Source organism: Dermacentor albipictus, chromosome 1 (genome assembly GCF_038994185.2).
Source record: "Dermacentor albipictus isolate Rhodes 1998 colony chromosome 1, USDA_Dalb.pri_finalv2, whole genome shotgun sequence".
Taxonomy (NCBI): Eukaryota; Metazoa; Arthropoda; class Arachnida; order Ixodida; family Ixodidae; genus Dermacentor; species Dermacentor albipictus.
Window position 1 is genome coordinate 99,829,098 of NC_091821.1, and position 27,964 is coordinate 99,857,061.

A 27,964-nucleotide genomic window follows, 5' to 3' on the forward strand; every position below is an offset into this window, starting at 1 on the left:
AAAAGTGCTTTTGTATTTATTTGAGTTCACAATTCTCTCCGTCAGCAAGGATGCTGTAAACTTATTGTGCTCTGAAGGAGTGTCAGTACAGCAAGAAGAGGAACCACATAGTCACAAAAGTGTTTTGCCTTGAAAGACTTCGTTTGGTTAGTCAAAAGAGAACAGCACAAGAGACAGCTGACAAGCCCTATCAAAGGTGCATCAACATTGTTGCAGAAATTATTCAACAGTTCTGAAGGCACGATTTATGGCAAGACTGCCTTTATAAAATAATCTTTTTAACTGAACCACACTTGTTTTCAGCTTCTCTCATATTCTTGCATACAGTCACTACTATGCCAATGATGATGATGATGAAACCACTGCCCTTTGAAGCGTGTGATTACGATAGTACCAGGCCAAAAAAGAAAACTGCATTCAGTTATCACAGTATGCAGCATAGGACTACACAAACATTGCCAAAATGCTTAGAAAAGATATTCATAGCATTTTGCATACATATATGCTGCAAGATTAGCAGCAGGTAAGCTTTCTGCTGCACTAAAATAATCTCTGGCTTCAAAATCAGCTTTGAGTTGCTTCAACAGTCCTTAACGTTCTAACAATATTACAGGTATATGTTTAAAAGAGACAGCTTTCTTTTATTCTGTATTTCACCTACACATGACCATTCTACTGGTGAACCATAAAACAATCGGGACAAAATTCGCTATATCTCTTTATTACTATCTTTGATCCTCAGTAGTGCAGGAAATACTTCACAACCAAGACAAAGGTTTCATCAATGCAAACACCACACTAAGAAATAGTGCATTAACAACATGGCAACAAGAACGACTGCTGAAGACATGGAAACGGCCAACATTTCTGTGCACTCCAGATGCCTGGGACACCAACTCTGAAATATCTGAACGTGGCAATATAATGGAACAAGCATCACATTGTACTGGTATATGAACATTTACAGGGTGTCATGTGTAATGTGGGCCAAGATCAAAAATATTGGACAGATCAGACAGACGTATCAGATAAGACGTGACATACTAATATATCATTTTTTAATTATTATTATTATAAACAGATTAGTTAAAGTGGTCCAAGAACCAGAAGAATTTCAACTAACATATAATGTGACAATTGAAATACTAAGCTGGATCACGACTACCTGGAAAAGGAAGTTTTCAAGAAACCTACGTCGCATACTTAAGGGTACCTACTACAGACAATATCATGGTGTACAAGCCTACATCCACTAGAACCACATTGAAGTCTGCAGTGCTGTTTTTGCACACTATTTGAAACATGGAAATCTCCCTGAAATTTTCTAAAGAACTATAGTATTAGTCCTTTCATTTGAGATCCAACAACTTTTAATGGAGTCATTTTTATCTATATATATTCAGTTCTTAATCTTTTAAAGATTAAAGATACCACAAGGTCTGCAGCAAAACTAAAACGAGCTGCAGAACTTCACACATGGGGAAAATGCTAATATTTCTGAAGCTTGGTCCATTTTACTGATGATACACCTGCATGTGCATTTTTATATTATGCGACTCTGAAGTACTACTGTGCGAAGCACCCTGCTCATGTTTAGGCTGTTAAAGTAGGCAACCTAGGCTCTTGTCTTCAGCCGACAGCACTGCACTTGCCCTCTCGTAGTATTGCCAGCATCCTTATAAAACAAACTTGCACGGCACCATGTGATCACTTAGTTTTATTTTAAGAACAGAAATGGTGCGATTAGTCTGTGTGCATAGACAACCACACCACCATAAATAAAAGCAGCAAAAAAGTTCACTCTACCATATGTCACATAAATAAGGGAAATGCCCATGTCCAGATATAGTATTAGCTGCACCATGCCAATCACAGAGTCAAAGCAAAAGCTAGCAAAAATGAAGTATTACAACGTCTGTTCTGAAATAGTGCCAGCAATCATGGCTGTACATGTTCATTACACACTCAAAAACAACTGTTACCAATGCATTAGCGTCAACAATGCATATCTTTTGGATCTTCATGAAACGTCACATGCTAATGGAGTAAAAATGTTTTCTATTCACGTCTCATTTGCAGTACTGTAAGCCACCTGTCTTCCTTAGTGAGGACATCAGGAAATACAGTAAACTGTACATAATGCACGTGCTTCTGCTTCCACAAAGCTCCTTCGGGTGTGTGCTTTTGAACTGATTTCCTCTGATAAGAGGTGTATTATCGACTAGGAATGTGCACCTCTACAGCAGCTGACATGTCAAAAACATCAAGTTGAATGCAAGCTTCACAAAAGTGCACCAAAAAAAAATAAAGCAACATGGAATGCAGCAAACATGAAACATTGGCACGTATAGCATAACAAAACAAGTATTGGCTCACAGAAAAGCAGTACTGCATGCTGCGACATGTATTTCCTGGAGCTTGTGTACCTTTGTTGAAGTAGCCAAGATTGCCCAACACCCAAATAAAAATAATGTTAGTTAGATATGAGAACTTACAGTCAATGAATGAACAACACAAACAAAAGCTTCCAAGTTTCAGAGCAAATGTGCTTGTACTTTTACTGACACATTGTATTTAACAAGGCTGCCTCTTCTTTCAACACACCGTAGCACAACATATACACTTTTTGGCATCATAATTACCCATTTGTAATCAATCTTTAATGAGCATCCAAGAATACCATGCTGCATATTTTACATTACTGCACTGTCATTTGTAAAAGCAAATTAGAAGCATACATGCTGCATATGAACGCTGCCACATTGCTTAAATTTACCTCCGCACAAGTATAATGGTTCCAACATTGGTAAAGTCTGAAATGGATGCACCCACAATTGCATGTACATCTTCGTTGTCAAAGCAAGAGATCCATGCATTTGACCAACTACATCAGAACATCCTGTAGAACTTCTGGGTTTGATGCAACTTCAAGACTTGCGAGCAAGCTAAAGAACTAAAACACACATCACAATTAGACATACAATTAACTGTATAGAATACGCTGTAGCATACGGTTTCACAAGACGAATGAGTAAGTGCATAAAAAAAATGGAATGCGCAACACCCAGCCAGAAGAAACGCCAAGCAAGTCAACCTGCCAAGCACCGTTGCCATTATAGGCATAGCAGATCCTACACAAGTGGGAGTAATTCATTTAGGAGCACATTATGCCAACTGCTGATACCAAAGAATACGACAGAACACCTGAAGTAAACCTTGGAGCCTTTTTAAATGCATCGAAATAGTATTCTGACTCAAGCACACATATGACAGATTTTTGGTCCATGATTTCCTTTGCACCTTGGATAGTATGTTATATACTCCCACATCAATGCGTTGACTGTTGGTGGTTTCCTCAATTTACGAGTGACCGCAACAGCTGAAAAGCTCTACTATAGTCAATTTTCAAAAAGCAGGAAAGAGTGTGGGAGGGGGGTGGCAGGGCAATGAACCTTAAGTATAGAACAAGGTAGTGATGCCCACAACATGAGTGACTAGTTCAGTAGCGACTGTTGCTTCCTTGATGGTGCTCCCTTTAGGAAGGGAGCAGGCCCCGTGCTATCAGTGTGTCCCGCAAGCTGCCAAAAATCTGCAGCTGTACTTCTGGCTTCATCAGGTAGATCTGTTGCAGAATCTTCTGCTGGTTTGGAGCCCTGTGAAAGTAAACAAATCTGATTATCCATTAGCCTGCAATACCTGCCTTTATGGAATACTTAAAATTTTCACATAAGAAATACAGAACTGAGCTGAAATGATTGCAATGGCATTCAAACAGGACAGAACAGCACATACAAATAGCCAACATACCTGATAAAACTGTGATAGTAAACATTCACAAAGGAAGCCATCAAAATCTGGCAGTCAAAACGATCCATTATGCCTCCATGGCCAGGGATGATGTCCCCAAAGTCCTTCAGAGGGAGAAAGACAATAGATGCACAAAATGGCATATATAATACATAGTAAATACACTACATATAGAAGAAACTAGACACCAAAAATTTGCTAAGCTGGAAAGCAACGCAAAAGTAAAAGACTGGTGAAAATTCCATCTTTGGATATGCAAAGCTGATCCAGGAAACACCACAAAATTTTGGCATCTACACCACTTGAATGATGATTTATGTTAACTGTTCATTGTCTAAAACAATTACATTTAGTTTGAAAACGGAGGAAACTTTAATGAGGCAACTTCAGTATGATATCATACAATCAGACAGTAAATACATGTTGGTGCTAGGGCAATAATTTTCTTCTAGTAAGGCTTGAACATTAATGCGGCCATGGCACAGTTGTCAGGCTATTCTCAGATTATCATTATAACTGACCAATATGGTAATACACAAAATGACTGGGCTCTCAGCACACATTTAACTCAAAATTTAAATTTTGAAATTGCTGCCCCTAAGCCACTCCCAGCCCGCCATTTTGACAAGGGCTGTGTGACACAAGCAGAAGCCAGGCCACACAATTGTGTCACCTGCTCTAAAACACTTCAAGACCACATCAAATGTTTTGCTCCACAAGCTCTGGCACCCAGCTCTCCACTCTGGCACCCAATTTCTTCACTTGCCTGATAAAAACCAGCAGTCGCAAGCCGCCGAGATGCACATGCAAAAACAAAACAACGTATAGCAGCCACAACTGATTTCCAGCTCCTGCCAATCACTTCCGGTGCTTACAGTGCGCAAAAGTATGGGCTTTTAGATCAGCTTCCATTACTCCGAGGGAGCTGTTTCCGGAAAGTGCGAGTTCATTTCGTCACCACTCAGTGTTGCAGGACTGCTGTATGGTTCAACAGCGATATGAAAAAAAAAAAATCGAATACAAATTTTCTACCACACCGAATTCGCTAAAATTTTGCCAGCCTGCTGTGGGATATGTATGGTTGTATGGATATGTATGTATGGTATGGTTTAACATACCATAAATCTACACCTTATCTGGGTGTTCACAATACAACTTCATCATTTTCTGCCAAGAAGAGCAAGCCTTACCAACTCTAGGTGTACAGAAAAAACATTGAGCACTGCTCTTATTATTGTCAATAGGTCGCGGAAGTATACTCTAGGGCTCAAATAACCAAGTTCAAATATGCATTTCTCACTAACTACCTAAATGCAGCAATCACAAGGTGTTGCTTAGACAGCTCTAATGGTCCTTAAGAAAAATTTAATTGCAAGATTTAACATTCCAGAACTGCACTGTAGGTTATGAAGACGCCGTAGTAGAAGGCTATGGATCAATTTTTACCACCTAGGGTTTAACTTTCATACTTGACTTAAGGTGCAAAAAATGAGTCCTTTTCCAGCACTGAGATAGGACAACTAGGTAGGTTGTAAAAACTTTCTACATTTAAAAAAGATGGTTCCACATATGTCAGTCAGTCCTCGATAAACCTTCACACAAGTGAAATAGCACATCTCGATAAGATGTTTTTTGCTGCAAATCCAACGCTATCAGTGCCCACATGATAAAGGCCCGAGTCAGAACTCGTTTCTATAAGTCTTAGCTTTCGGAGCTTTCATTTTTCTGTGTTTTTGTATGAGCATAGCCGTAACTTTCAGAACTTTCTTGAACTATTGGGGGGTTAGGAGTGCACTTGCGCAATGATGTACTTTGCTTTTGGTCTCTGTGTCAACTGATAAATAGGCATGTTTTTCCGAAAATAAACTGTAGTCTGAAGTAGCGCCCGTCTTGTCTGGTTTTCCTTCTTCTTGTGTCCTCGTTTTTAGTGCTTTAAGTCGAGTATGAATTCTCACGTACTCGCACAAATTTCATTTATTGTAGGTTTAATCTGCACACAAAGCACAGAACATAAATGTTCTTGCATTCCGCCCTCCATCGGCATGTGGCGGCCGCAAACAGAACTCGGGACCTTGTGCTACCACAGCGCACTACCATAGCAAATTATCCATTACACCGGGTTGCCCTTAAAAGCACCAACCTTGATCAACACATGAAAATTTAGCACATTATATTTCTGAAGAATGCTCAGCAATGCTGGAACATTTGTCCCCTGCATATAGTCACACCCATCGCATTAAAATTTTGTAACCATAACCTTGCAATTATTCTGTAAAATACGCTTACAACTCTTTTGCAGCTTTTTCATACAATGCCCAACAAACACTCTTCTTCAATAAAGTAAGCAGTACCACTTCAACAATGTCATGCAAATTATGTTCCAATTTAAAAATGTACAGGATATGGAACTACATTTAGGAGCGTCATGGTAAAGATGAAACCAAATTATGTGGATTAACCCCCTTCTGTGCCACTATTCTGAATTCTGATAACAAATGGCCAAATCTTTTTACAGTGGAATTCTTTATGAAAAACAAAGTCAATTTATTTATACACTGTTTATTTATATAAAATGTTAAGGATAGGATAGGGGTAACTTTAATAAAATGCCGGCAAACGACGGTTTAAGCTTTATCATAAATTAAAGCTAAACAGCAGTATACAAGAAAATGAAAGAAACTGAAAAGTATTGTGAATGAAAAAAAAATGGGAACTGCATGAAAATGAGAAGTATCATTGACAAGCTGTGCTTGTCCTTGGGTGTTTTTACCAGGAACATGCAAATGAACCCCACTTGTCTATGGCAGGGAAGAGGTTATTGCCTTAGGACAATTAAAATATCTATATATAGGGTGTCCCAGCTATCATGCATTGCGTTTTTTTAAAAATACAGGCCATTCTATGCAAAAATAACCAAGTGCCTATTGTTCACAGTTGAGTAGAGTAGCTGCCAGTAACTTTTTTGATAATGCCATTCAAATTAATAATTAGCTACTTTCTTATTTACTGCTCTGAATGCTGCAATGTCAATGAAGAATTTGTAGGAAATTGAAACTCAAAGCTGGCATGTTTTCAGTCACGTACGTTTTGCCTGTTTATTTTATCTGGCCGATAAAGAAAGCCTGTGAAAAATGAAAAATATCACGTGACTAACCGTCCGCCTGCATCAAAAAGCAGCGCCCTCAAACAAGCTCGATAGCAGTTAGTGGCAGAGCTGGCGCATGATCTAGCACGCCCCGCCTGTGAAAGCGTGACGCGGCAGATCGCCAGGTAAAGAACCATGATCAAGAGATACAAGAACCATAAAATTCCTTAATGTGGTGCAAAATTCAGCCCAGCTGATTCACCCTGCCCACCAAAACAGTTCCAGTTACTCAGGAAAAGTGTAACTGCCATCAGCTGACAAAGACTGCTGGAAACATTTGAGGAAAATTGTTTAAGACGAAAACAACAAGACTACTTCTAATAATTAATCAAGCGATCAATTTTATTAATGTTCCCAAGAACAACCTGGTGGTCTTTGAACTGACGCTTGTGAGAAATGGAATAACATACATACACAGGTATACAGGGTAATCATTCTTAAGTTTTTCGGAATTTAAAAATATTGCCTGTGGCAGATCGCATAATTCTTGTCCTTTAGCTGGATTAGACGAAAAGGTGGATATTACTAGCACGATAAATCAGCACTACAAATTATCAGCAAATTAGCACTCAACTAATTACACTCAACTAATTAACAAAAATTCAGAAATTAATAATTTTACAGCACATATTGCGACTTATGAATTGTAGCCGGTGAGTTTGTAAGGTGTATCCATTTCGAATGAACTTTCAGGATGACACCAGTTTCAAGGTATTCATTCCAACATTGTGTGAAAAAATACCTGGGTGTTCCATTTACTTTTGTGCTTCAGTGCATAAAACAGCATTTTCATTCAAAAGTAAGGGGAACGACGGAGCATTTTTATCACAAGTTTTTGACAACGCTATCTCGAAACCGGTGCCATTCTCAAAATTTGTTCCAGGTCAATATGCCTTGCAAACTCACTAGCTACAATTCGTAAATTGCAATATGTGCTGTAAATTATTTCATAAAACTTAATAAGTGAATTTCATTTGGTTAATTAACAAAACAAATGAGTCAAATATGCATTTCAATTTCTCATGTGAATAATACCCGCCTTGTCAAGTAATCCAGCTCAAGGACTACAACCGTGCTACCTGCTGCAGGCGATTTTTGAAAATTTTGTATGATCTAAAAATAAAAGAAATGCCATATAGGTAGCTTATAGTTCCAGTTGCGACTCTTAAGGTCACAGTACATTCATTCTTGATCATGATGCTTCATATGTTTTCCTATTGCTGTTATGAACATCAAAACTATGGATTATGAAATAAGCACAAATATATATCACAATACTGCTGAAAACATATTAGTTAAGTGTATATGCAAAGTGTGATCGATGTCTCTGGCCTCAGATTAATAAACGTCTGAAGAGAGCAGTCACAACGCAGTGGAGGGTTGTCGCAGGGTACTACATTGTCATTCGGGAAAATGGCGTCGGCTGTTATTTCCAGAGCGCTAAAAATCTAAGATCTTGCATTTGCCGAAACAGGTGAGGTTATTGGTGCTGAATGTGCTTAATGCAGTCAAGAAATAATTTAGGAAGAGTGCTAGTATGAGCACAGTTATCAAGAGAGCCGCATTGCTCACAAACACCAGCAAGTGCTGCCTGTACCAGTGGGTCTCCAAACAAATAGAGACAGCAGGGTGGCAACCAGACACCAAGCAGATGATGCAGCACAAACATATCATATGGTACCATTTGACTGGTTCCTACCGCACTCCAACTCGGTTTGCAACAATGTGGAGCCCTCTCAACGATGGAGCCAAACAAAGCCTTCCCCAGCCAAACATGCTTGCTCTCAGAGCAATCGGAGTAGCCACATGATCAACTTTCTGTCGTATCTCAGTTGCGCTCCCAGGGTGAAGATGAGAGCACCTCCGAGCCCTCTAGGCTGCAGCGCAGTGCTCTGAATGAACCAGGCGAATGTGTTCTGAGCGCTTGAAAGCGACCAGTCAAATGTATCATCATAAGGGCATTTGCACCTGCTATTGGCTAAGGAGGTTGTGAGGAACTACTGAAATGGAGTAGAGAAAATGTCCAATGTCGTGTTCATCTAAACACGGGTTATCATACATAGCACCGATGAATCTCTTGCATCAACACACATGCAATTCAGAAAATGCGGTTCGACGATGCAGCAAGCAGACAACGTGGCACAGATGAACAAATCTTTAGGGGGCATTCGCTCCTCCTATTAACTAAGGAGCCCTGCAGCTTTCACAGCACTGCAAGGAAGTGCTGACATAGAGTGTAAGTGGACCTGTACACAGTGCAAGACGCTCAAATTGATACAACTGTGCACAGGTATCTATTGAGAAACATTCAGATTGTGTTTAAGGAGAAAATGCTCAACTTAAAGATTTCTTTTTCTTTTTTTACAAGTCTCCCAGCTTCTGGCTGCCACATGAAGTTTACTACACAAGCAATGCTTGCTTCCAAGCAAGCTTTCAAGCAAGTTCTACAAAATTGGAGCGGTATTCTCACTTTTCACTTTCTGGATATCAATTTCAGTATATGCCGAATGGCTAAGCCAACAGGCACAACACCTGTCACTAGAGCGAAGTGTCAAACCAGATACCATGCCACACAAAAATGAAAGTATCCCTGAAAGTGATCAATTGAGAATGTGGCTCCAAAATGTAAAATTCAGGCAATAAAACACAGTTTGCAACATATATGACAGCTGCTTCGATGGATGTAGTATCACATAATGCTCTTTACAAAATGTTCTGTCTTGAAGGGGCCCTGCAGCACTTTTTGAGCTGGTTAAATAAACTTATGTCACTAGACAATACTGTTGGGAACATCCGAGTAATGAAAACTGTTGCAGGGCCCCTTTAATGAATTTGGATGTCAATGGCATGTGACTGCCGTACCTTAATCTTGAAGGCCCTCTTGAAACCGCTGGCAAAGAATCCTCCAAAAGGTCCAATGATGGAGCTGAACAATGAGAAGCTCAACGAGTGAAGTACAAAAGGATAGAGTGTGATGGTAGTCTTCAAGTGCAACTGCAAAAACAATGAAGTGCATAAGCAAAGGCATTCTTCATATCATAAAGGACAAAAGAACAGTCCTGCACACACTACAATATGTCAATCAGCATGCACAGTTTCACCGAACAACATGGTATGAGCAGGACACTTGCGTACTGGTATGCATATATTATGTTAACTACAGTTGAACCTCATTGTAATGAAACTAAATGTCATAAAAAAATTGGTATAACAACTCAAATAAAATTTCTAGGGGTGTGCAAACATGCCGTATCTTGAATATGAATAAAATAACATTGGCTATTTTATTTATATTTGTGTTCGATCCAAAAATTCAGTATTCTAAATTATTGAATGCGATTAACAACTGATTTTTTGGACATGCCTCATAATTCAAACGCCTTTGTGGCACCGCCACGTACCCTTAGAGCCAATTTATAAGGATGTTTGCAATTTTAGGTGCTGAAAGCCTTCGCAGTATGATTTTTCAGACTTTCTGCCATGACCACAGGTCCGAAAAGGCATTAATTAAGGACCCCACGGCTGCCATTTCGATTATTTCACAGCCCCTAACCAGCACTCTTGCATACCGATTCGCTGGCAGCTGTAGTTGTCTTTTAGTGCTGTCATTAGGCCTAGCTGCTTCGACGTTCGCTATCAAGGTTTTTTTGCTGTTCGGTGCTGTGTTTTTCATTTAAAGGATTCAACACAGTTGGCAATGGCATCGGCTCCGTCATCCTTGCCAACAGCATTGCAGTGCAGAAAGCACAGAAAAAGTCAAGTCTTTCCCCATTCGCACAATCATCAAAAGCTAATAACGACCTTTGGTCACACAACATACTCAAAAAAGGGAGTCACATTGTGCATTAGCTTATGTTTGCTTTTCGATGTTGCAATGAAAACTAGTTGCTGACTTATTTTTCAGATGTGACGGGAGTCACCGAATGACTGAAAAATCAGGCAGTTCGAAAAAAAAAAAAAAACCTTCGCAAGAAAAAGTTGTCTTACAACACTTTATTCAGCCAACAGATGAAAAGATTGCTAACACACTTTTTCAAGTAACACCAATAACACGAAAGCACAATTCCAACTAAAATGAATGGAAAAATTATTTTAATACAATCATGCTATAGCTTGAATAGTCGCAAATTTGGTTGAGTTTGCCTTATCATGTATGGGGAACAGCTGCCAGTATATAATTATCAAAGAGGTAGAGAAATACACCTGATAGTAGATGCAGTTTTTCTTAACTTTAAGAAAAAACAGCAAGGCATGTTTCTCTATAGCATCCCAGTGCCTCCTCATTTTGGCGTTCCCATTTTGTGGATGATTTTTTGCCTATCTACCTGTGATAGGTCTACTGTATTAACTCTTGCAAATGTACTCTCCATTGTACACAGAGTGAAACTAGCTATCTGTGTTTCAGAATATATCTGATATTTATTTATGAAAGAAGAAACATGAGTACTGGTCATTATAATTTATTTGAAAACAATTTATTTGAAAGCAAGTTCTAAGCCCACAATTGCACTCTCAAAGTAAAAAAAAGCCTGTACATGAAAGGAAACATTTGACTGTATTAAGCCACATATCAGAAAGTCAAGCCACATAAGAAATCACACGTCTGAAAAAACAAACAAACATCGTTTATAACTGGCTTAAATTTTATAACACAACTACCTAAAATAATAAAATATTGGTTTCTGAGGTGTATGCTCTCAGTGTTACAGCTGCTTAGTGGCACAAGCTCCAGTCCCTTAATATAAACTTGCACTAACAGCACAATCAATGTGCCAGTTTACACTTCACTTGAACAGGCTTGTGATGCTTCAGCTGGTCCAAATTTTCAAATGGATACCTACTAACATACAAACTGCCCACAAAAACTCACAACACATGCAAAAGTACAAGAGTAAAGTGACATAGGCAAAGTGTAATATAAATGCGAGGCGGCACTCACAAGATTGCACACTGTCTCAATCCACTCTGGAAAACCATATTCTGTTGGTTGGAACAGTGGTGAAGGTTCACAGTCCATAGTCATGCGCTCCAACTCTTCAGAGTACTCAATCGGACAGACGAAGTATTTGAACTGGCACAGGTACTGTGATATCTGCAAAAAATGCCCATTACTTAGAGGTGGGCATGAAGACACACTTAAAAGAAAGTCATACAGCTCTGTGTTAATTTCCTCGAAAGGTGCCACTTATGCCACAAAATCAGTCATGTGATATGTACAAAGTCATCTCCTCATGTAATATTCCCAAATGGTTCCATCGATCTTGGTTCACTTCCAACGCAGGTCTCCTGTGTGCAATGAGAAGACCTGACCGTAACCTGCTCATTCTGGGCAACTTCAACTGCTTCCATATGACACGGGGCTATTCCAAAACCTCTGCGACTGGAAGCAAGCTAGATACCTACTATCATGAGCAATTACTACGTATCTCTGCTCAATGACACCAAAACCAGAACAGGTTAACTCTCGTGAACAGAATAAGACCCTCATCTTGCCTTGGTGCTTGCTCATAAAAGCATCTGGGAAAACACTCGCGATGCCCTCGGCAACAACCACTGCCTTTGAGCCGAAATTAATCAATCCTAATCGTGGAAATTAATATGTTCCTCGGCAAAACCTGTGGTAACAAAACTCCTCGCAACCGAACCACCTGCATCACAAATTGAACCAAAAAAGCACACATTCAGAAGGATTCCCCAATGATACCACTGACCTAGGGGACTGGGCTTGGGACATCCCTTCTGTTGTTTGTCAGCATTTGTCTTCTATAGCTAACACAGAGGATCATACCTATGTTGACATCCTTTATAATGCCCTATGGAAGAAGTGTCCCAAACTTATAAAAAAGATACAGTACAAGCACAAGTCTCTTCATCACTGCATCTGTGAAATCACCCAAGAAAGTCAGGAGTGCATGGAGGGGCTTGCAGCACAGCATTGGAGTCAGATTTGTAAATAAATGAATGGCCAGATTCACAGGGCTCAAGTCCAAGAACTTGTAGCAGCGTGGCGATGGAGCTGCGCACCACCGCCGCAGCCCCACAAACAATTCCGCGGGTCGTCCCGCGGGCCTCCCATGAGCGGACCTTCGTGAGTGCTGGACACCAGGCACACGGACACAAGATACGATTGCGCTTGAGTGACTCAAGCCAGCATTCAGCGAAGCACCCACACTTAATTATCTCACTGTGCCTTCCTTCCCAGGACATGCGGACTCCGCCTTGCAAGTGCGCTTGTGCATTGTGAGCATCGTTCGTCGCTTCAGCTTCCTCTCTAAGGGGGCAGCAATCTGCAGAGGCGTGGCGATGGGACCGTGCAACCCTGCAGCCCTGCAGCCATAACCCTGCAGCCATAAACCAACCCTGCAGCCATAACCCTGCAGCCATAAACAACTCCGTGGGGCGTCCCGCAAGCGGACCTTCATGAGTGCTGGACACCAGGCACACGGACCCATTATCCAACTCACTGCGCCAAATGTCGTCTGCAAGCTCCCTTTTCTGATTACTTTATTTACTGCTTTCCTTTGGCACTAGGTCCGCGCACTGCACTTCTCTCTTCTCCTCTCTCTCTAAAGCTCTTGTCACTTCTGGTGCACTGCGCACGCCCTCTCAATTCTCTCTTTTCTGAACAGAAATAAACTAGACCTTGATACCGAAAAGACGTGTGTCCGTCTCATTTACCACGGCTCTACAAACTGTTTCAATTGCACATGGTTCAATCCAAACCCTATCACACACTTAGGGGTGCAACAGCTGAAATAGGATTGGGAGCAATTTTTGGGGCAGAAACACCTTAGTTTTGATGCAGAAATATCAAATTTTGGAGCAGCCTATGAAGAAAGAAAATTCCATTTTGGAGCACCAAATTCCGAATTCGGGGCAGTTTAACAGAGAAGAAATTATGCAGAAACCATCGACAATGATTGTCAATGTAAGCGACTAGCCTGAACAAACGAGCAAGTGACAGTCCCCCATCTCTTTGCTGCACCTTTCTACTCAGCATGTTTCCTTGCCTTCCCTCCTCCAAGTTCAACCACCATCGTACTACCAACCTGCCATGAAAACAACTGCAATAGCCAAATAAAGCTATTCGCTTTAAAAGGTACATTGCAACCAGAAAGCAGCATTGCAAAAGCAACACTCTGGGTGCCCAATACCAAGCACACCCACACTACTAGTATACTCTATCAGTGCCTTTCCGTTGATGTGTCTCCATGATTAGAGAGTGGATCGGCAACATTCGACACACGAATGATGATGGCAAAACTGCAGGTTGCCAACACAGATCTTACTTTCTGCTAAATCTAGTCCAGCTAAAAACTTTTGCAGCTAGTCAGGGCATTTTGGTGCAGCGTGGCAAAATTTCAACAAATTTCACACTCTTGGTGCAGCTGCTGCACCCCTGCGCACTCCAAGGATACCAGCTCCAATGTGGCTGCATCACTGCTGAGCTTCTCTGGGAAGTAAAGGGTACCTTCTATCAAGACTTCAACCCTTCCCCACTTTCTCCACCAGTTGCCAACCCGGATCGAGACAACTGAATCAATTCACACTAGCTGAACTTTGTGTTGCTCTTCTACAACTTAGTCACAACACCTCACCTGGCCTTGATGAAATTACACATGCAGTTCAATAATGTTGATAATTGGACTAGTTGGTGTACCATCATCTTGAAAGGGGGGGCAGTGCACAAAGAAGAGGGGACGACACAAACGCTGCTCTTCTTTGTGCTGTGTTCTTGCGCGTTGCGCACCCCACTTTTCAATATTACTATGCAGTTCTATGTAACCTCCCTCAAGTGCAGGTGTGAAGGTGTTCCTGGGGTTGAACAAAGCAGTAAACATATCCTTCACTTTGCTTGTCTATCTTCTATCTACAGCAATAGAAACTTACAGCAGCACCAAAGATGACAGTTGCAATGCCTCCACCGACAAAGCCCTCCCAGGTCTTTTTTGGTGACAGCTTGATCAATGGTGTCCGGCCAAAGAAAAAGCCAAACATGTAGGCCATGACATCATTGCAGACAATCATAGACACTGGAGCTATGAACCTGCAAAAGGTGCACACAGACCAGAAGCTGATTGGCACAACATAGCAGCCTAAATGCTGCATTAAAGAAAAATGTTTCCACAGTGAAGCAGTTGAGCAACAACTGTGTAGTTCAATATAGTGCCCCACAGAGACAAAGATGCAAAGGAACCAGAGCACTTTTCCCACACTGCAGCAGAAGCAATAATCCGGTCCTGAGATCCATTAAAGGGCTACGCCAAGTCTCAGAGCCTTTTGAACATGGCCAACACAATCAGTACGTGCAATTTGCTTACAAGCTCTTGCATGAACCTGCAGCCACTGCGCTGCCACTAGTCTAAATGTAGGGCATGGTTCTCCCTCACATGTGATCATCTATGCGATTGTGCCTCCCAAAAGACACACGCATGAGCAGAGTCAACAGCTCTCCAAATTTATTGGGGGTACTGTGCATACAATATTAACACAAGTCAGGGCATACTCTCCTTCTCAGAAAAGCCAGTCTCCCCACCAGTAAAAATATTGGCTCGTCTCTCATCTCAAGTTCAAGCATCCTGCCTGCAGTGCACAAATAGCCAGCAGCAACACAAACAACTTGAGAATATTCATGAAATGCAGAGTGTGCAAAAACTGTCACCAGAAATGTGCTGTGCAACAAGAAAGAGAAAGTGTGGGGGGAGGGCACACAAGCCAGAAGGAGGGAGTAGAGACCTGAACGTCATGTGGATCTTAGGCTTTGATAAGAAAGGCAGAAAGGTTTCAAAGTTTCAGTGTATAATCAGAACTTTCAATGAGGCCTTCAATTATGGATATGAATTTCTTGGGTGCAGTCCAGATGAGTAAAAAGTGCATAAATGCATATCTGCTTTGCGGAACATACGTGCGACAACCTTTGGATGCCTTTGTTTTAGGTTCAGTTAGTTATCATCGGTAGCACAAACTGCAGTGCTAAGTAGCTGGAGTCTAGTTCACTGGAAGCATGCTGTTCAAAGATGAAGCCAGTCATATTCATATGCAGGCTCGGATGTCGTGCCACATGCAAGTTTGCACAATGAAAAAAGCTACTGGGGTTCTCACGCAAAGTGTGAATGTCATGTTTCATAGTGCCTGTGTATGCTTTAGGCACCAACGTAAACATGTACAAAGCTCAGAAAGCCTGTGTGCAAATGTCGATGTTTTAGGCTAGTGTGCAGTGATCGTACACATTGCACAAATGCATACGCACTGAGGGAAAGTGCAACAAGACAAGCTGTGAAGTGCCTGGAGAGAGAGAGAATAAACATTTTTATTAGGTAAATGCAGCTAGGGAGAGGCGTCCTCATTCCAGGATGCCTTGAGCTCGGGCCGCGTCCTGGGCCCTCGCAATCAGCCGTTGCTGATCCTCGAGGTCGGAGCTGGCCAAGGCTCTCTCCCAAAGCTCGTTAGTGGGGTAAGGGTTCGGATGATTTAATGGTGCCGCTCTGCAACCCCCTACTATGTGCCTAAGGGACCCGGGCTCTGCGCAGAAGCGGCATTGCGGAGAGAATTTTGTAGGGTCTATGAGGTGATTTCTGGTTGGGTGGGGGAATGTATTGACCTGTAGAGCTCGGAGGAATCGCTCCTGCTCTCTAGGTAGTGACTTGTGTGGGGGTGCATATGTTCTGCGGGTTAGCTTGTAGTGTTGTGTGATGTCTTGGTAAGAGACTAGAGGGTGCATGCGCTCGGGTTCAGATTCCTCGGCGTCGGCTCGGTGGGTCAGATCTCGAGCCACGTGGTTGGCGACCTCGTTGCCAGGAATGCCTTGATGAGCTGGCGCCCAGATGATCATGACTGATCTCGTTGGCGGCTTTTGCTTGATGATCCGGAGTGTAGTGGCATGAATTCTGCCGCTAGCAAAGTTGCGGCACGCCTGTTGGGAGTCGGTCACTATGACTTCAACCTCTGTTTGGGAGAGAGCGAGGGCTATGGCCGCTTCCTCGGCTTGGAGGGGATTGTGTCGTGTGAGCGAAATGCTGCTCCGATGTTCTGTGTTGACGACTACGGTGGCTGTTGTGGCTGCGCGTCTGGAGTAAGAAGCCGCGTCAGTGTAGGCTGTAGAGGATAAAGTTCCGTATCGCTTGTGTATGGCCAGGGCGCGGGCCTCCCTTCGCTCTGCGTGGTGCACTGGGTGCATATTGCGAGGTAGAGGACGTACGGTGATGTTTCTCCGGATGGCATGGGGTAAGCTCACAGTCTGAGGCGGCGGATGGCTCAGAGGGGCAGAGAGCCCCAGGCGTAAGAGAATAGATCTCCCTGCTTCCGTAATCGCCAGCCTTGTTCGCTGACTGGATAAATGTGCCTCGATCAGCTCCTCGGCCGTGTTGTGCACACCTAGTCGTAGTAGGCGTTCTGTGGACGTACTGATTGGCAGGCCCATCGCCTGCTTATATGCCTTTCTGATCATTGTGTTGATTTTCTTGAGTTCCGTCTCGTTGAGTAGTGCGTACGGAATAGCGTAAGTTATTCGAGACACGACGAACGCTTGGACAAGCCGAAGCGTGTCCGCCTCCCCCATGCCTCTTGTCTTGGTTGTTATTCGCCGGATCATGTGCGTAACTTGGGCTGTTGTATTCTTAAGCTTTTGAATTAATATTGTATTGGTGCGATCCGATTGGAAAACCATTCCTAATATCTTTACGCTCTGAGACGGAACGATGGTGTGTCCCTCCAGTCGTATGTTGATAGTGGGCGAGTCGCTTCTGTGCTTCTTTCGCGGTGAGACCAGGAGTAGCTCCGACTTTTGGGGGGCGCAGCTGAGCCCGCATGACTTAGCATAGTCGCTCACCACGTCTGCAGCTTCCTGCAAGCGGCTCTCCATTTCCCCGATGGACCCTGTGGACGACCAGATGGTAATGTCGTCGGCATATAGGCCATGCCGGATCCCTGGGATGTTATCGAGGAGCGGCGGTAGGCCTATTAGGGCGATATTGAAAAGGAGAGGGGATAACACTGCGCCCTGTGGTGTGCCGCGCCCGCCCAGTAGGAAGGGGTTTGTGGCTTTGTCCCTGACCTTTAGGATGGCTTTTCTATCGGAGAGGAAATCTCTGATATAGGAGTACGTCCTGGCCCCACAGCCCAGCGCGTTTAGCCTCTGTAAGATTGCTGTGTGCTTGACGTTATCGAACGCCCCTTTAAGATCTAAGGCGAGGATAGCCGTGGGGGAGTTGCGTGTCGCTGGTACAATCACCTCCTCTTTCAGCTGAAGTAGGATGTCTTGAGTTGAGAGGTGTGGACGGAATCCTATCATCGTTGTTGGAAGTTTCCCCGAGTCTTCCAGGAATGGTTGTAACCGATTGAGAACGATGTGCTCTAGGAGCTTTCCTACACACGAAGTGAGGGAGATCGGTCGTAGGTTCTCAATGGCTTGTGGCTTGCCTGGCTTCGGTATCAGACGAACCTCGGCTACTTTCCAGTCCTCGGGAAGGTTTCCTTTCCTCCATACTTCATTAAGATGAGCGGTAAGCTCTAGTAGCGAGGGGCTGTCAAGATTTACGAGTGCCTTATTGGTAATTTGGTCCATGCCTGGATATGAATTCAGTTATTACATCAACAGTTAGTTGACGAGCTCCTCTCTAACAAATTATAACCCGCCGTGGTTGCTCAGTGGCTATGGTGTTGGACTGCTGAGCACGAGGTCGCGGGATCGAATCCCAGCCACGGCGGCCGCATTTCGATGGGGGCGAAATGCGAAAACACCCGTGTACTTAGCTTTAGGTGCACGTTAAAGAACCCCAGGCGGTCGAAATTTCCGGAGTCCTCCACTACGGCATGCCTCATAATCAGAAAGTGGTTTTGGCACGTATATCCCCATAATTTAATTTTAATTTAACAAATCATAATGTGTAAAAGCAACAAATATACCAAAGAGAAGCCTGATACACCTCTATGCACTGCAGCAATAACATGAGGAGATCATACACCGTGTGCCACACAGCTGTGGCCGATGAGGGGCACACTTGCGAAAGACTGTGAAGCACAAGCATGAGGGGATAATTTTTGAAATATTTTTTTTCTTCTTAAATATTTAGATCCAAGTTTAGGGGTGTAGCCTTTACACAGGTGTATACATATACGGTAACTCCATTGCTGTATACTTACTCGTACCATCTGGATACTGGTTGGTGCTATGAATCAATTTAGTGGGGGATGAATTTGAAACCATAAAATGAGCTGTAGTTTGGAAGGATGTGCACAGCAGTCTGTATCTGTATATGCTAGGATAGTCATTACTTGTTTATACTCAGGAGCGCCTTTGGTCAATGAAGGAGCTATGTGACAAATGTACAGTGCTCAGCGATTGAAACGCAATACTCAAACAACGTGGCGGCCCGTATTTCTTGTGCCACCGATGGGCACTGGTGACACTGAGATGATGTGTCAGATATTTTTGTGTCACATGAAAGCGAGAATCTTTTTAATGCATCGTAACTGCATTCGGCCTCCTCAGTGGTCACCCAGCGATCACTGGTGGCACAAAAAGCGCCGACCGCCACGCTGCCCAAGTAACACGTTTCAATCGTTGAGCACTGTACAGCAACATCTTGCCTTCAAGAGGCCCCACAAAATTGTGAGCCTTGCTTTGCACAATGTGTCTCCTCATCCACTTACATTTCGAGACTGAAGTTTTCCAAAATATTATCTAGAAGGAAATCTAGCACCACTGTCCATGCAAGCTTAACAGCATTGTGAGACCATTGTCAGGACACGGAAGATAAGGCTTGTCATGAACGTGGCCTGGCCATGGTCAAAACTGTGCAAGCATCATGCAGCTCCATTAGCATGGTAATAAATACCACACGTGCCTCACTCATGAGTGGTATTTATTCACATCAGGAGCACACAAAGCACAAATTGATTGTTATTGCCCGTTTTCGAGAAATATGCATTTCAATGAGTGTAAAAACCACAAAATATTATGTGCAAACTCTGCATTCAAAATGTGATGTACGAACTCCGCATTCAAATTTTCATAGGTAATAAGTAAATTGTCTTTAGTGTCTTTTTTCATTACTTGCAAGTGCAACAGAATAAAAGTATGAGAAACAGCAAGTGGCTCATGGGTGCACTCATTTCTGTGCACTGCATAGACAAAGAGAAACTTCAGTCTCAAGCACTTCTATTACCTTCATGCTGAAATTTCACACAGCAGGTTAGTGAATAACTAAGTGACACTGCTAATGGCTATTTACAACACTTGCAACAATACTTCACACATGTGATGAAATAATTCTCACTCACCAGATCAAACCTTCAAACATGTTTTGAATGAGAAAGTACGATTGGGTCACGATGATGACTAATGTCACATGTGTCCAGGCAAACTTCAGAGAGAAAAAGGAAGATAAGCAGTTCAAGTCAATGCACTTGCACATATTTCACAAACTTCAAAAGCTTCCTTGACATACTTACCAAAGAGAACTGGCGCATGTAATATTTCTTTACAAGGCTCAGCACAAACCAGATGAAGCCCAGCAAGTACAGGCAAAATGAAATGAAGCGGTGGCAGCGGACAAGAGGCTTGAGTGAGTCCTAATGAAAGCAAAAATACATAAAACTTCAAAAAGTGCCAAGAACAACAGTCAGTAGTGCGAGTGTGTGCGGTGAGGGGCAATTCATATCCCTTCAGTCTGTGAGACTGCCTTTACCGAGCTTCTGGTCAGACAGTGAAGTAGCAAGCAAATAACCATTGCATCCCATCTCTGCACCCAGACTAAACAAGCACTTCTGGCACCCCGTGACCATAAATTAATGCAAAACACAAAATTATGCATGAAACGAAAATTCCTTGACAACTAAGAGTAAAGCACATTGACCACAAAAATGAAAAGCCATAAGCTAAGCATCCTAGGAAACATATTTCACATAACTTTGCAACTACAAGATAATCACACTATATCACATAGCTTGGCATGGCAGATAAGGTAACTTTTTTCAATAATGGTGCATGAAAGTGTCAGTGCTGCAAATGACTATAGCAAAAACAATAAAAAAGAAACATCACAATGTGCTTTTTGATATCATTGTGCATGTTAAAAGCGACAAACATCTGATAATAATGACAGTATCTTATCTCCTAAGAAATATCTCTAGACTATCATAATGTTCAAATTCATGATGATTCATGAAAGTAATGATTACAGGCCTCTAGTAATTTTGTAAATATTACACTAATTAAGCAAAAAATTTGTAAGTGGACAAGGTGTTGAACCTACTTTTAGTAGTATAAGATGTCTTTAATATGGAAGAATTTTGTTCTTTAATGTCTGTTGGGATAATTTCCAAATCTTGAGACATAATCATCGCTTAAATATACATGTCCATCAATATAATAGCGACATTCTCTGTGTCCACCTTTTGATGCACTTGTGCAGGATATGGTGATACCATTACCATGAACTCATATGCAGTCATTTGTGCTCTGCCTCAAGTTTCACTTGTATAAATGCCACTGATGCAAAATACAGGGTGATGATTTTCAATTTTTACACAATTTTTATAAACTGCCTGTTGCAGATAACACAATTCTAGTCCTTGAGATGGATTATTCGGAGAGGCAGACATTACTTGCATGAGAAATCAAAACACATATTCAGTAAACTTTTAAAAATCCACCAATTAACTTCTTAATTACTTTATGGCACATATTGCAATTCATGAATCATAGCTGCTGAGTTTGCAAAGCGTATTTACTTGGAATGAATTTCCAAAATGACACCAGTTTGGAGATATGTGCCATCAGACTCACTGTAAAAATGCACTGTTCCATTTTTTTTAAACAAAATACTCCTTTATGCATTGAGGCACGAAAGTAACTGGAATGCCCATGTATTTTGTCCCACACTGGAAATAATATTTTGAAACTGGTGTAGTCCCGGAAATTCATTTCAAGTGGACACGTCTTGCAAGCTCACCGGCTACAATTAGTATGTTGCAATATGTGCCAGAAGTTAATTAATTAGGAAATTAATTATAAAGTTTTCGTTAATTAGTTGAATATATGTTTCAATTTCTCGTTCTAGAAATGCCCGCTTCTTTGAATAATACAGCTCAAGGACAAGAATTATGCTATCTGCCCAAGGCAATTTTTAAAAATTCAGTAAAACTTAAAGATGATCATTCTGCATGCTGATTATATCAAAATGGACATAGGATACTATAAACTCTTCAATGTTCCTCCACCACTGAACTATTTCCGCATTTTTTTCCTTCTGTCACCAAGCTTTGTTCCAGTATAGAGTTGGTGAAAGGGATATGGCAGTATCAATAACTCCCCGAACAAGGTAGAATCGCTCCTTTGCCATGACGGCACCATGCTTGGCTTCAATGTGCTTTTCAATCTATCAATATTTTTATATCTGCATTTTCTGGAGAATTTCAAGGTGAAATGCCATCAAGGTGAAATGCCATCTGAGTCACCACATTTTTTAACCTATGGCTGGCATTGTTATCTCTGCAAATTATATGTGTGCTCTTTGATGTCTTAATTCAAACTCAGCTCCAGGGCCTGACACCATTTCTAATCATGTATTGAAGAGATGCAAGAGCCTTGACACCCTTTCTTGCTATTTTGTTTTCTAACTCTCTAGAAGATCAGGAATTCCTAACTGCGTGGAATTTTGCTAATGTTGTGTCAATACTAAAGTCCAGCAAGAAAAATACTCCAACTAATTACAGACCAAGTTATTTGACAAGTTTCTGCTGCGAAACCCTTGAGCATGTAATTTATAGCACAGTATTATAAAACATTTGGAATTCAATAGTTTCTTTTCTTCAGTACAAGATGGTTTTAGGTTCGGTTTTGGCATGTGGTACACAAATGTGTGAATTTTCTCATAATGTGTTAAGTTTATATGATAGGGGGCTTCAAGCTGATTCCACATTCCTAGATTTTCAGAAGGCATTGATACTGTTTCACATGCTCTTTTAGTGCATAAAGTGTCATTTTTAGGCTTTCTTGCTTCTATTCTTGGTTGGCAGAGCAGTTACCTGTAATTTCAGTCTGTTGTCACGAATGGTTCTTCAAATGTTGACGCAACTTCCAGGGTGCCACGGGGTTTAATGTTAGGACCGCAATTTTTTTTGCTGTGTATTAATGATTTGGTCAAACCGTTAACTTCAAATGTCAGGCTGTACGCAGATGATGGTGTAATATATAGATCTATACATGGAACGAATTATGTTGATGTCTTACAATGCGATCTTGACAATGTGGTTTTGTGGTGCAAAATATGAAAAATGTATCGGAATGTAAGTAAGTCTTGTTTTATTAGTTTTACCAGGAAACACAAACCGCTCTATTCTTGTTGTAGCCTGTCTGGTACCCCACTTATCCCATAGAATATCTTAAATATCTTGGTGCCTATTTTTTTTCCGACTTATCTAGGAAGAAACATATAGGCTATGCACTTGGTAAAGCCAACAGTGTGTTAAATTTCATTAAATGCAATTCCAAATCTGCCCCAAAAAGCCTTTAAGAAGCTCTGTGTATCACCAATATGCAACCAATCTTTGAACATGCCTATACAGTACGGGGTTCTCATGGCCAAACGCTTATCTATAATATAAGCTTGAATGCATACCAAACTGTGCAGCACACTTTGTCACTTGTAATTACAAAATTATTTCTAGTACAACTAGCATTAAGATTAACTAGGTTGGAAAGCTCTAGAGCAATGATGAACACTTTTGCAATTAAAATTTTTGTATTTCTTTTTTAATGATGCAATTGGTTTTACTAAAAGCTTCTACATGACGAGCTCATACTATATATTGCACATATGGTCATGATGAAGCGGTTTGAGAAATAAAATGTCGTACAGATGTACCAACGCATTTGTTTTTTCCTTCTATAATTCCCAAGTGGAATCAGTTGGATGCGAGTGCTGTGGACATTTCCGTAAATATGTTGTTCTCATCCTTGCAAGCTGTATGCTTTAGTTCAATGTGCAAGTGACAACTGTACCTATTGTTCCCATGTTTTCATTCTTGTTATAGTTTAGACCCCCCTATAATAATGCCCAACCAGACGTAGGCTCCTGAATGAAATCAAAATAAATGCTCACCTGCTGCGATTGTACACATCCACAATAATTTTGAAAATGGGCAGGCCAACTTACAAAGCTACTTTAGCACATGATGCTAAAGAACCTCATCCATACTTTAAAGTAGCTACTAATATCATCTTATAAGCACATATAAATTTCTCTTGAGAATATATTTTCTGGAACAATTACCACTGTTTTAGGTGCCAGCTGGTTATAGAAATATGGCTGGTGGGCACAAGTCAACAAATGACAACATGCAATAAACGTGTGTTTAGAGCACTAGGTGTAGTGGTTATATTGCTTTTGTTTTGCATCTGATATGAGTACAGTAACTTTGTAATTAGCATGCATATGACAATTTGATTAGATTAAACTAGTGCATACACCAGACAAGCCTTTGAGCATCCTGTAACCCATGAGCAGGTCTTACTGCTGTCATTTGTGCATACTATAGTCTGCCAATGTCTACTGCAAAGATAACTGTGACATACTCAGTATTTTCCTCTTGATGCAGTTGTTATGCAGGGTACCACCGAATGCTCGCCTTCAGAGCCCGATACATCAACAAGTCACCGGACCTGTCCTGTTGTTCTTGTGATGCAAGTGAGCCAGTTACAGTGCACCACATGTTATGGATGAGTCCGGGACTATCCACACTCTGATACACCTGCATTACTAGGCTGTGGAGCTCACTATAGGTACTATCAAAGAGTGGATTCTGCCACAAGGGGCCAGTGCCCATGAAAAGGCCATCTAGGACAGCTTGCTGCAACACCTGTTAAAGAGCAAGACAATCAATTTAATTTAGGTGGCCCACCAGCAATCATGTAGAACCTGCCTTTTCCATTTTTCTTTCAATAACATTTTTTCTTTTATTTTCTCTCTACTGCAAAGATACAGTCAATGAAGGCTGAGCTCACTGCTGGTGCATTAATACCTTTGCTTTGTAGTCACAATTCTCAGTATGCCTACCAACTACCAAAACTACCAACTACAGAAAAATGGCACAAAGAACAGCAATAATATGCAACAAACTACCATCATTGCTGGTATTGCCATTTGCAGTCCATATGTATGCAGTCTAATTACATTATATAAATGTTAAATACATATGTATTACATACACCGCATAAGTGAAGGGAGTTTTGACCTGATCTCAGTTGTCTCTGCTTTCTTTTATGCAGAGCCATAAATGGGTTTAGGCTTGCATTTTATAGCAATCAACTGGCCCTACAGTTGCCAACACATTTTGAACTAGTTTCCAGATGAAGTAGGAAAGGAATGTTAACTCTCTTTTATGGTAGCACACGTAGCTAGTTGCCCGAGTAAGATCTATTGCATATCTCAGTTGAGTCAATTTTTTGAAAGCATGATAAACAATGCCTTCAGATCATTGACCCTGATAACGCAGATCAATTAGTAAGACCAGGAACTTCATTTTATATCCTGCTATGAATGACTTGCTCCCACCAATGTAGTCTAACTTTAACTTTAATGCTACTGTACTCAAGTTTCTATAGCATATATAATAGATTTAAGCTCAATTTCTTTTAATCTTCTCACACAACCGGTCACAGAAATATTAAATACAATGAAGAGGCCATAATTAGCAATAACATACCGTTCGACTGATAAGAACACCAAAGTAATCCACGAGACTTTCTCCATATAGGAAGTAGTTTGTTGTCAGGAGGAAGTACCAGGACAGCGAGCGAAACCACGGAAGCCCGTGCACTCGGTAGACAGCATAGCCAATGGCAATAATCTCCTGGAAGCACTTCACTTGGATTGCTAGGGTCTGTGAAAAATGCAGGCACTGTCACTTGAGTAGTCCCTCACATTCAATCAGTCATGAGCTAATTGTACTAGAAACAGGCAGCAAACAAGAAACAGGTGCAGAAACAGAGCACACAATTGGTATGCTAATGACAACCACTCACAACAGTGCCAACACTGCTCTGGCCATCAGATAATTTTACAAGTAACATATGAGATGTTAAGCTCTTGAATTTGTTACAAAAGTTGAATTGATTTGTGTCTACAGATACTCAGCACATTCAATATACAAGAAATGACTTCTCTATTTTAATGGTGCTTCACAGCAAAGCATTTCAAAGTTTGGGTGCTTACAATTTAAGCGATATCTTAAACAACCCCACATGGCAACAACACACCAAATTACAGCTAAGTCACAAAAGCAAGGTTCTCCATTTAACTGCACAGCTCTTGCCAAAGCTCTAGACATTTCTCACACGGAATGGCTAGAGTGATGGCAACAAATTTTAAATCAAACTAGCGCTTTCAAAAAGTCTGCATTTAAATTCACTATAACTACATCAAAGAACACTAAAGGCCTACAAGTACATTGTGGCAATGCAGACTATAATGCTTAAGTAAGGGCGGCACTGCATAAACCGCATCAATAGCAACATAGCACAGCACACTTCAATTCCTGGAAACCGGGAACTATCAATTAACAACTTATATGAGGTAATAAGCCATTTATCCATGTTAACAAATGAGGCGATCTTACTTTGCAGTGTTCACCAATTATAAATAATAGAAAACAGTGCTGATTCACCTAGTAAATGTCAACAGATGTACCACGTTAAAACATCCTACTGGATTACTGTCCAACTGCCATTTGCAAACAGTTCAAGCTACCCAAAATAAAAAAATAAAACAAAGCTGTACAAGCTAGGCATTCGGTCAGTTGTTTTCACCTGGCACGTTTAACATTTTACAGTATAGCTTGCTTTGTACAAAATAACAGTAAAAAAGAGTGCAAAATGTAGCCTTACTAGAATCATTAGAGCCAAAGGTCCCATCCAAATGACGAATGCAAAAAATGACATCATGAGCAGCGTGAAGATTCCTCTGACGACCCAGTTCCTCCATCTAGCGCACCAAAACAAACAGTCAAAGCACACAGGTAAACAAATATCAACGGCATCGTACCATTCAGGAATCAGCGCATCTGTTCATCGAGCTAGGAAGGTAAAAGAAGGCACTTTAAATGCACGAACCTTCTCGACAGACCGCTCAAGTAATTGTCCAAAACAGCTGTGGTTTCGTCAGTCGCCTGAGGCAGGTCTTTCGTCAGGTTGTCTACTTGGCTTTCCTCTGGTAGCTTTTCGTCATCAGAGTCGACTGCATGCTCCTAACGTGGGAGGCATCAAGAGAAATCACTCTCAGACTGCAACGTCAGCTTGCAGATTCAATGAACTTCGCCCGAGCATCGCAAGATCCCGAGCGCGCGCGCTATAATCACTGAGGGATGGCCACAAGCTCACCTCTTCGGCAAATAGCTTGCACTGAGCGTCGCCTGTTCACCGCATGCGCAGTCTAAAACTAGCCAGAAAAACTGAAAACAAACATCGTGCGGCGGCGATCATAAGCAGTCAAAATCTTGGTGCAGGACGATTTTTACGAACATTGAAAAAGAAAGCGCTGATCATTCAAGGAAAAGAGCCAGTTAGCTCAAGGAAATGGCGAAGGTACAAATTTAAGGAGAGAACCTGGATTGCGAGTTCGGCACACAACCGATAAGGTGATTTCTACGACAGAGCTCTCTATGGCTGGAGCATCGCGCCCGGGGAGCCTGAACACGGAAAGGAAACAACGCTTACCTTCGGTTCTTTCTGCTCGGAATCCGTGGCTCTTTTCCGAAGCTCGGACATGGTTGGCTGCGTACGCGGCACTTGTTTCTATGTAGCCTGTTGCTATATGGCGTCTTATTCCTAATTATTAAACTTCCCTGGCCCCTGCGAAGCAAAGAACGAGCGCTCGGAACCAGCACCGCAGTTCGCTGTTTGTTTGCATCGATCCGTTTTACCGCAACGATTCCAAAGCTAGGGCGCCAGCACGCATGCCCAGCACTCGAGCAGCTGAGGCAGGCTGGCTGATGCTGTGGAGAAAACGTAGT

At 41.7% G+C, this 27,964-nt stretch overlaps 1 protein-coding gene across 1 annotated transcript; it reads right to left on the reverse strand.

Moving 5' to 3' along the window:
* Positions 1-705: 705 nt before the first annotated feature.
* On the reverse strand, positions 706-27,964 carry Cds (CDP-diacylglycerol synthase). The gene is made up of 11 exons (XM_065437438.1): positions 27,669-27,964; positions 27,066-27,199; positions 26,841-26,937; positions 25,661-25,837; positions 20,405-20,524; positions 20,234-20,316; positions 14,843-14,999; positions 11,892-12,044; positions 9,815-9,946; positions 3,808-3,911; positions 706-3,653 (listed from the first exon to the last, which is right to left on the reverse strand). Exons 1-11 carry the CDS (start codon positions 27,717-27,719, stop codon positions 3,536-3,538), a joined length of 1,326 nt encoding a protein of 441 aa, XP_065293510.1. The 5' UTR covers positions 27,720-27,964; the 3' UTR covers positions 706-3,535.